Raw genomic sequence first — 11229 nt, forward strand, 5'->3', positions numbered from 1 at the left:
TGGAAATCATGGAAATCATATGCCTTTTTATAAATATAAGTTCCTCCCCTCTGCTGGAATAAAAATATTTAACTCAACACTGAAATAGGAATTATACATACAATTTCACCAAACCTTCTTAAGGTTACAGAGAACAATAAATAATTTTTCTCTGATAGGAATCATGCAATGTGTGTTAAACTGTATTTTCTCTCCTACCTACCATAATGGCTAGCTTCAACTGGCCCCAAATTTGTATTTCCCTGTGTCTCACCCCCCATCACATGCAACCATGTACCATGAGCAACAAGGACAATAACTGACTTCAACTAACTTAACTCCACGTTTCTAGTCTGTCTTATAAATGATTAATATGTCTTCTAAGCATTAATTAAAACACTATCACAATTATATGCTTGCAGTGATAAATACTATTTTATGATGCTTTGTTTTATATGTCTATAAGGAGCTATTCAGGGTTTCCTATTATGTGTACTAATTATCAACTTTCACTTTGCTAAGTCTGTGAGAGTTGGACAATCTAAAAAGGGATTTATGTAGTGCATGTTTATGCATATGCTGGGCATATTAACAGATACAAGTATTATTTTCTATAGGTATCTAATAAAATTACATTCTTTATGTTCATCCATGGAAAGTGAAAATACACTGAAATAAAGGGATAAGGTGAAAAATTACAGGTATGGATTATTTTACAGAAAAACACAACTGATTTTACATCTCAGCTTTACAAAAAATCAGTGCACCTGTGGGGAAATAAATTTATCATTTTAGATCTTTATTCACTTGCAAAATCATTTTAATGAAACTACATAAAATACCACTACATACTATATAACAATTAGTGTTTAAAAACAGTGGCTACAAAAAATAATAGCTCCTTTTATTCAAACAGGTATTTTGTTCACATGATTTACTTCAAATTTATTAATACATCCATCTCTCTTTTATTAAATGACCACACTACTAATATATAACTATAAAATTAAAGTAAATATTTGTATACATATTTTCCCACATTGATTAGAGCAACATTAATTTCTGGTTAATTAATAAAATCTATTCTATGGAACTGGAAAGCTTTCTTTAACATTCTATGCACAGCAGACTTAATCTCCCTGTTCCTCAGGCTAAAGATGATGGGGTTGACTAAGGGGGACACCATGGAGTAGAACATGGCTATGAGGAGGGTTTGAATGCTTGGTGACCTGGAAACAGGGCCTAAGCATGCAAACAATCCTGTAATTATAAACAGAGTAAGTGTAGCAATCTGGGGGGAACAGGTGGACAAAGCTTTGCTCTGGGCATCCACAGAATGCATGTGCAGCACGGTTGAAAAGATGTGAACATATGAGGCAAATAAGATGACAAAGCAAAGTAATGCAAAGCAGGCACTGACAGAAATGGCCACAAACTCAGAAAACTGCACAGCCTGGGATGAAATGCTCATAATTTGAGGTACATCACAGAAAAACTGGTGAATCACATTGGACTTTGTGAAGGGATGACTGAACATGGTCCCTGTGTGGACAGCAGAATAGACCAGCCCACTGGCCCATGAGCCACATGATGCCTGTGTGCAGAAATGAGGGCTCACAGTGGATGCATAGTGCAGAGGGTGACAGATGGCGACATAGCGGTCATAGGACATGACCACAAGGAAGAAGAACTCTGCAGATCCAAAGAAAATAAATAGGAAAGTCTGAGCAGCACATGCTCTAAGGGAAATCATTTCCCGACCCATCAAAGAATTTGTGATGGATTTGGGAACAGTAACTGAGATGTATCCAAAATCTATAAGTGATAAATTGCCCATAAAAAAGTACATGGGGAAGTGAAGATGTGGATCTATAACAATGATGGTAAATGTCAGTAGATTTCCAGCCAGGGCACCCAGATAAACCACTAAGAATATCAAACCTTGCAAGATTTGGAGCTCCCGGGAGCTTGAGACGTCCATCAGGAGGAATTCTGTGAAGATGGTGAGGTTCTCCATATCTGCTACCATACTTCAGAAACCTGTAGTCGATTGCAAAGGGATAAGATGATGTTAAAACAAATTGGTGAGAGAACGATTATGTCCTTATATGCTGTAAATATGTGATATAAATTGGTTTACTGAATGAAATATGCACAACTCATATACAAAACTTTTACCTTGAAGAGTGCTCATTAATTAATAAAAAGAATAATCAAGGTATAAGAAATACAATAAAGCTAAAATATTATATACTGTCTATATACCTTCAAAAAATATTTTTTGTCCAGTGGAGTATAAAAATCAAAGTAGATTCCAAATAAGGAATGAGCAGGAAGGGTAAACACAGATATGCTGATGATTGAGATGTGAGGTCTCTCTCCCACATATCAGTACTTCTCACAAAGACTTGCTCCTATAACTCTTCAATACCATACTCTTCAATTTCCTTCATCAGGCACACCAGAGAGTCCTTTCTTGAAGGTGAAAGAACTTTTACTCTAAGCCACATGAGATGATGTGCATTGGGCTCTTCTGTTATACTAGATGATCTCTCTCTGAAAGGCCATGTTTTATTTGAACCCCTGGGAAGCCCCAGGAGACTAGTAATTTCACCTTTCTGAAATGCAAAAGGCTCTTCAATATCTCGTTTTCTGCAGATATCTTGGCCAGTCCACTGAGATTAATTAAATCAGCAAAAGTCCATTTTTAGAGATGATATTTGTAACATGTTTCATAAAACTTGAGAAAGCACAAATCCTCAAATGGTTCATGGGTCAATAGTAGTTAATAAATAAATATATTTATAAAACGTGTATTAATAGAGTCAAATAAATACCATAGGTCTTAACTTCTTTTGTTAAGCCAAGCAAAACAGAATAAATAACAGCAGACTCAGGACACTGAGAAATGACTAGTGGTTACCATGGGGGAGCAATTGGCATGGATGGATTGGGAGGGTGAGGGGGATAAAAGACTAAAAAAAGTTCTCAATCATAATGTAAGTTGATCAAAGGGATTGTAATACAACATGGAGAATAGAGTCAATGGGTCTGTAACATCTTTCTATGTTGACAGAAAGTAACCACGTTAGTTGGGATGAGGATTTAATCCTATGTGTAACTGTTCAACCACTGCATTTTATACTTGAAACCAATATAAGATCATATATCAATAATACTTCAATTAAAAAAAATTAGAAGGTGTTTTCAACTTTCATATCTGAATTAAACTAATCAAAATATCTGATGCAGACCGAAATTCACTCTTATAAGTCATGAAGTTACGGCTATAATTTTGAAAATTGGCTGCCACAGGATGAAAAATGAAAATGACTATTGCATGTGACAATATAAATTATTACCTATGTTAGGATGAGTCCCTGATGAGTAGCTAATGCAAAGGTTGTAATTAAAAAAGTAAAATGGACAAAATCTTAAGGTGATTCTGAAACTGTCATGAAGAATGAGTAGAAAAATCTTGAATAAATCCTAGGAGAAAAACTTCAAAATTATGTATTCTAATAACCATGACACCAGTAAAAGAGGTATTAACAAGACAAATATACTAAGAATAGTACCCGGCTTTGGGGTACATAGTAATCAAATGTAAATGAGTGTAGAATGTAAAAATGATTTAAAAAACATATAGTGTACTTTTCACTGTTGAACAGTTTAACAAGCACATTGAATTAACAATTATTAAAAATTCCTAGGGATGAAATGCTCTCAGAAGTTCCTTGTGGCAATTACAGGAGTATGGATGATGCCTGTGGACCACTTCAGAGACCATATCATGGCAGCATCCAGTGTTTAGAAGGCCTGCTGTGGTCTCCTTGCTCTGGGAACATCTCTTTGCTCAAGCATAAGCTGACACTCTATCCAAAGTTTCTTCTTTCCAATTTTCTTTCAGCTGGGAAATGATTGTTACTTTCTGGTTAATTTTGGGTATCTAGGTTTCTTTCTAGTTTCCATGCTATTATTTATACTTCATAAAGTATCTGTCTTAATATTTTCTGAATCAATAAATTACTACCCCATTTTATACTTTTCATGCTGTAAATTGTTTTTTCTTTAAAGTCATTGATTTGACTTAAAAACATCGAGTCAACACAAAAGTTTTGACTCAGGTTTGCATAAAATACTTCCCAATATTTAAATGAGACTATTCCACTGTTAATAATTAATTAAATGGTACAAATTGCTCCTACTACTGTAATATTCAGCTAATTAAACCAGATGAAAGCCTGAGTAACCATACAATCAGCACTATCATGAAACCAGTAAATCCAGTTTCCTAACCACCAGGACACACTGTGCATCTCTAAGTAGTTGCTTAGATGTCAAGCTAGATATGCCAATAGTTTTTGAATTACTTTATCAGTCTAATACTTTTACAGTTCTTTCCTAATATTATTTCTACATTTAATAAAAGCTAACATCAGTTCATCTTGAGTGAATTGGTATACTTAAAGGAGTTACATAATTAACTTAGGATGAAATATCATTCATCTAGACCTTAAGTGCTAGATGACCAAATATCTCTTCTAGTGATTTCTGCATAGCCCACCTGATTTGTCATGGAGGAGAGCTACACAGAGATTTGAAAGATGACAAAAAGAGTTTGATGATATTTACTTTATCAAATATAGCATGTGCCTATGTCCCTAAATACATGAGATACTAGTGGCTGATATTTAGGTAAACGTTCGAGATAAAAGTAACATAAAATATATTGTACACTCTTCTGTCTTTGGAAGGGGTGTTGAGCTCTGCTGTTGTGATGCTCTGTTTTATGAAAACTGTACTGGGCTACTATCACCTTTGGTCCATTCCCATCATGTAGGGTAGGGATTCATAAGTACAGAACTTGTAGCCCCTTTCAACGATTAAGCAAGGTAGATTTTACTATAAACTCCAGTGTTTCCAGATGAGGCAAATGCATAATCCACTCCATCAGGCCCTTACAAACACTAACCAAAAAATTTTAGAGTATAGTTTTGGTTTCCTGTCTAGAGAACATCCTCTCTTCAAGCACCCACTGATGAACTGTTGGCCTGGGGCAACAAAACCTGGTTGAAATAAAGGGTTGAGGTGATCTTGGACAAAAATAAAGCTGAAGTCATGTACTGAAGAACTGTACAGTCATAGCAGTGTCTTCCCCTCCCTCCTCCCCAGAGTTGAGAATCATATAACTTTTCAGAGGAAACAACAAAGCTAACCATCTCTACTCAGTTGAGATGTGTATCCTTCTGTCCTTGTGATGGCAGTAAATTTCACTAGAAAAATGCTTAAGTACACACCTGGAACATTTATGTACCAGGATTTGGAGGTATACTGTTAAATAAATTTTTGGGAATCATTTAAATTTAAAGTATTCTAGATTTAAAATTTCATTTTATATTTGAAAAAAGTAACAATAGTTAAATACTAATTTTACAAGAATGAACACTAAAAAAAATCCAGAGGGATCAATTTATTGTGTGATACACAAATTGTTCAATTAACAATATCAGCTTTTCTGAGGTGAGTTTCAGTGGGAGAAAATATTATTTTTATTAAATTTAAGGTGCTCCACTGATTATGATTTTTAGTGGTTTTATTACAGTATTACATTCCTATCTGTTAGTGCTGAATTTAGCATTTAGAATACTAAGGTGAAAGTGTATAAAATGTTAAATGAAATAACAATTAATGAGAAGTAGACAGTAAATAATGAAGAGCCTCAAGATGAAACTAAAAATAAAATAATGTTGAGTCTTCAAAAAAGATGTGTTACATTTTTCAACCCCTAAAATATTAATGACATATATAAGTCAGATTGTATCTTCAGGGACACTATGAAGCATAATTTCTTAATCATTTCATATATCACAGTAGAAGTGATAGACAGATATGGACATCTATTTATCATGATAAATACCTGGGTTTTTCTTAGTCTGTCACTGAGAGGCTGCTACTGATCTTGCAAAATGAAGAATTCACAATATTTTAACAGGAACATCAGCACATGTATATCAAATCTAGTTTTATCATAATGAACATCTTTGACTGGAATACGTTCTAAACTTTATTTTTTTTCATTAAAATATATGGAATTATTTCCACTAATATATTAAAATTGCTTTATATTATTACTTTCCCAAACCTAACAACCAATGTTTACCGAAGATGTTCACATTGTCCAGCACCATGGAGAAAAGTGGAACATAACATTTATAGAATTAGAATAAGAAGAGTATGTGTGATAGAATATTGTATAGAAAGGCTTAATATTTTACCACATTTGCATGAAGGTGGATGAATAAAATCTGTACAAACAGAAGGTATCAATGTGTTACTGCGAAAAGAGGAAAATTACACTCAGCAGACCAAGACTGAATTTAGCTCCAGCTGTATAAATGGTCCCTTCTCCCCCACCACATATTTGCAGTAATCTTATGGTAGGGACAGAACGAGACAGTAAAATAGATGTGGAATAGGTGAACGTGGAAAATATCAAACTTGCAAGTTCATGTATTGTGGGACTGGAAGTTCAGACATGATGAAAAAGAAAAAAGATTATGGAGAAACACTTTTTAACTTATTAGATATGGGAAAAAAGTCAGATAAATTGGGAAATAATAAGAGGAAGTGATAAACTGATGAATATAAGGCCAACAATCTTAAGTCATACCTGTAGGATTTGATACCTAAGGTAATCAGGATATGTGTCATATAGAACTGTAATGCATATATGCATAAAACCACCTATGTTTAAGATAAATAATTTGAGTATTATGAATACGGAAAATGCAGATCTATCTGTATATTAAAATGTTAAATATAAGAACATCTCCAGATTGAGTATTTTGTAGAGAGAATATAGGTTAGATAATTTATAGGATTGAGGAAGGTCTCTAATTCATTTTTTTTAAAGAATTGTTTAGTGTTCAATTTCTTAGAAGATGTCCTGAAACAAATGTTGTTAGTCATGGGATAGGATGTAAGGACATTAAGATTAGGACACAATTTAGCAGTTATTGGTATGTTTCTCATCCATTTATAGACATGGGGAAGGTGCTTCTCATCAGGACACTTATGTTAAGGTCGGTTCAAACTTTCAGTCCTTCAGCATCTTTCAAAGAACATATTTGGGTAATAAAAATGGTACGTGCATGTTCACTGAGTATAAAGTGGTTCAGTAAAGCAATGTTATTCAGGTACTGTTGGTGATCAACCCAAAAGATAGGAGTAACATTTTTATTAAATAGATTGTGTGATGACTATATGAATATATAACTATATTATAATTTGAAAATGGAAAGACTTGAAAATGACGTTTCATTTATCTTTTTTTAAAATACAGATTTATGTCTCCAAGTACAACAAATCTCACAGCTGTGACAGAATTTATCCTCACTGGATTTTCTACCAATGAAAATATGTACATTTTGCACTCAGTGCTCTTCATCTTGATATACTTCTCTGTACTAATGGAAAACGTCCTCATTATCATGATCATAACTTTGGACAAGTATCTCTGCACCCCCATGTACTTCTTCCTGAAGAATTTTTCCTTCTTGGATCTCTGCCTAGTTACATTCACAACCCCCAAATCCATTGCTAACTCCTTGAAACACGGTAACTCCATCTCATTTCTTGGCTGTGTAGCCCAGGTATTTCTGGTAATGTTTTTACCAACTGCAGAGCTGAATCTCCTCACCGTGATGTGCTTTGACCGCTATGCTGCCATATGCCACCCCTTGCACTACAAACTCATCATGAATGTGAATATGTGTGTTCAGTTGACAGATGTGTCCTGGCTGGGTGGGGGTCTGATCGCCATAATGGACACAGCCGTACCTTATTCTTATCCTACTGTGGTTCTAATGTGGTCCATCATTTTTTTTGTGATATCCCAGTTATTGGCTAGTTCTTGCTCAGAAAACATAAGAGAAATTGTACCTATTCTCATTAGTGTGGTATTGGATATCTACTGTTTTATTTTCATTGTTTCCTATGCCTACATCTTCTCCACTGTCAAGAAAATGCCATCAACAGAAGATCAGTCAAAAGCCTTCTCCACTTGCCTTCCACATGTCATTGTGATTGTGTTATTTCTCACCACCTTTTTCTCTGCTTATCTCAGGCCAATTTCACAGGCCTCTTCCGTTTTTGACCTTGTCATTTCTATGTTCTCCACCATGGTGCCCCCAACCTTTAATCCCATGATATATAGTCGAAGAAATAATGCCATAAAAAAGTCTCTGGGAATGTTGCTGCAGGGACTACTCACGCAAAATCATTAGGTAGTCCATCTTTTATTTCAATAACAATTATCATCAATAATTATATGTCCTTTATTTTGTAATATTTTTACTTAAAATCCTTTGAAGACTCATTTTAGAAGATTTTTAGGATTGAAACAAAATTGATTGTGATGTATAGAGATTTTCTGCATAACCCTTATACCCACAAATGCATAGCCTCCCACAAGAGCAATATAACTAACTAGAGTCATACTTCTTTTAAAAAATAATATAACATTGATATCTCATAATTACTCAACACCCATAGTTTACATTAGGGTTTTCATCTTATTATTTTGTAATCTGTGAGTTGTATAAATGTAGAATGACATTTACCAATGAGTATAACATCACACAGAGCATTTTACTACCCCCAGAATCTTCTGTGCTTTGCCTGTTTTTCTCCCTTATTTCCATCAGCTTCTGGCAGCCACTGAATTCTTCCATTCTCCATAGTTTTGGCTTTTGTAGAATGTGGTGTAGTTGGAATCACGCAATAAAGAACATTTTGAAATTAGCTTCTTTTACTTAATAATGGGCATTTAAATTACCCCATGTCTTTTTATAGCTAGATGGCTCGTTTCCTTTTATTTATGAATAATATCCCATTGTCTGCATGCACCACATTCATTTACCTTTCCACCTGCTGAATGCTACCTTGGCTTGTTCCAAGTTTTAGCAATTAAGAATAAAGCTGCTATAGATATTCTTTTGCATTTTCATTTGTGTACATAAGTTTTCACCTCCTTTGGGTAAATACCGAGGAACATGTTTGCTGGACCACATGATAAAAGTGTATTATGGTTTGGAAAAAACCCATGAACACTTGCTTCAAAGTGACTGTACCATTTTGAATTCCTGTAACTAATATGTACTACCTCCTGGTGCTGTACCTTCTCAGCAGCATTTCTGTTACTGTCTGGAAGTGGCCAATCAAATTGTGTGCAGTGGTATCTCATTGTTTTTATTTTTATTTTCTTGATGACATATGATATGGAGCATCTTTTCAAATGTTTATTTGACATCTGTCTGTCTTCATCAGTGAAGTGCCCAATTTTCAGTGGGAGTGTTTGTTTCCTTATTTTTGAATTTTATTTGTTCTTTGCATATTTTGAATAAGGGTCTTTTATCCTATATGTCTTCCATGAATTATTTCTCCGAGCCTGTTGCTTCTCTTCTCCTTCTCTTGATATTTTCTTTCTCAGAATTAATTTTACTGTAGTCCAGGTTACCAACATTTGCTTCATGAATCCTGCCTTTGATGTTGTATCTAAAATGGCATCATACAACTAAGGTTATCTAGGCTTTCTCTTAGGCTATCTACCAGGGATTTATACTACAATGCTTTGCATTCAGATCTAAGATCCATTTTGAATTAAATTCTGTAAAGTGTGTACAGTCTATATCTGGACTTTTTTTTCAAGCCAAGTTTTTCCAGCACATTATTAGTTGAATAGACAATCTGTTCCTTTGTCAAATATGAGTTGATTATATTTACAGAGGTCTATTTCTGAGCTTTCTATTCTATCGCATGGACCTATTTTATGCTTTTTGGTCATTACCCCACTATCTTGAATATTGTAGCTTCCAACTAAGTCCTGACATTGGGCAGTATCAGTCTTCTAACTCTGTTTTTGTTCTTGATTTTATGATGTGACTGATTTTGCTTTTTAAAGCATTTTTTATTGTGTGATGATTGACAAATATAATTGCATTTGTGTGTATATTTATTGAGTCATTATGTTGTATATCTTAAACAAATATATTGTATATCCTAATAATAAATAAAAATAAAGTATACAATGTGAAAATTTTATATACATATATATATTTATATATAAGTATAAATATTGTTGAATCGTTACCAAGATGAGGATAGTTAATGCATCATCAACTCACATAGTTCACAGAAATAACTCATTGAGTGTCAGTGATAACTTATAAGAGTTATTTTAAGCAACTGTTAAATATAGAATACCATATTATTAACTATAGTCACCAAGCTCTACATAAGATCCTTGGAGCTTTTCCTTCTAACTAGGAAGTTTTACCTTTTGACATTCATCGCCCCTTTTTCCCATCACTGAAACCTGAGGCAGCTACCACCATATTCTCTGTAAATATGAAGTTGTTTGCTTGTTTTTTAGATTCCACATGTAAGTGAGTCCATACAGTATTTGTCTTTCTGTCTGGCTGACCTCACTTAGAATAATGCCTTCCAGATTCACCCACTTGGTCACCAATGGCAAGACTTTCCTCTTTTTTATCTATGAATGATATACCGTGGATGTGTGTGTGTATAATTATATTTGTGCACTTACCATCAAAGATATTTTAGGTTGTTTCTATAGCTCAGCTTTTGTCAATCATGCGGCAATGAACATGGGTGTGCAGATCCTCTTTGATATACTGATTTCCGTTCTTTCAGGCACATCCCAGTAGTGGTATCACTGGATCAAGTGGGGTTTATGTTTTAAGTTTCTGAGTCATCACTGTACTGTATTCCATACATAGACTGCTCCATTTCAAATTTACATCAACAGTGTCTGAGAGAGACCTTTTCCCTTATCTTGTTGATATTTGTTTTCTGTCTGACAACAGCCATGGTGAGATATATGAGGTGATACCTGGTTATGGTTTTGACTTCTAGTTCTCTGACCATTAGTGATGTTGAGGCACCTTTTCAATACCTGTTGGCCTTTTGCATATCCACTTTGGAAAAATTATACTCAGGTCCTGTCTTCATTTTCTAATTAGGTTATTTGCTCTTGTGATACTGAGCTGTGTATGTTTCTTTAATATATTTTGGATATTAAGCCCTTATAATATATGCGGTTGGGAAATAATTCATCCCTTCCCATAGACTGACTTTTGAACCCCAGGAAATCCATAGTTCTGCTCTTTACTCCATATAGATTCACAGATAAAAGCCTCTATTGGTCTATCCTACAATCTGAAGAAC

The 11229-nt window shown here is 34.3% G+C and overlaps 1 protein-coding gene across 1 annotated transcript; it reads right to left on the reverse strand.

Annotated features, from left to right (window-relative positions):
- Positions 1-1045: 1045 nt before the first annotated feature.
- LOC118935813 (olfactory receptor 14I1-like) lies at positions 1046-2008 on the reverse strand. Its single transcript, XM_036932432.2, has one exon. The coding sequence runs from the start codon at positions 2006-2008 to the stop codon at positions 1046-1048; it is 963 nt and encodes a 320-aa protein (XP_036788327.2).
- Positions 2009-11229: the final 9221 nt, after the last annotated feature.

Source organism: Manis pentadactyla, chromosome 13 (assembly GCF_030020395.1).
Source record: "Manis pentadactyla isolate mManPen7 chromosome 13, mManPen7.hap1, whole genome shotgun sequence".
NCBI lineage: Eukaryota > Metazoa > Chordata > Mammalia > Pholidota > Manidae > Manis > Manis pentadactyla.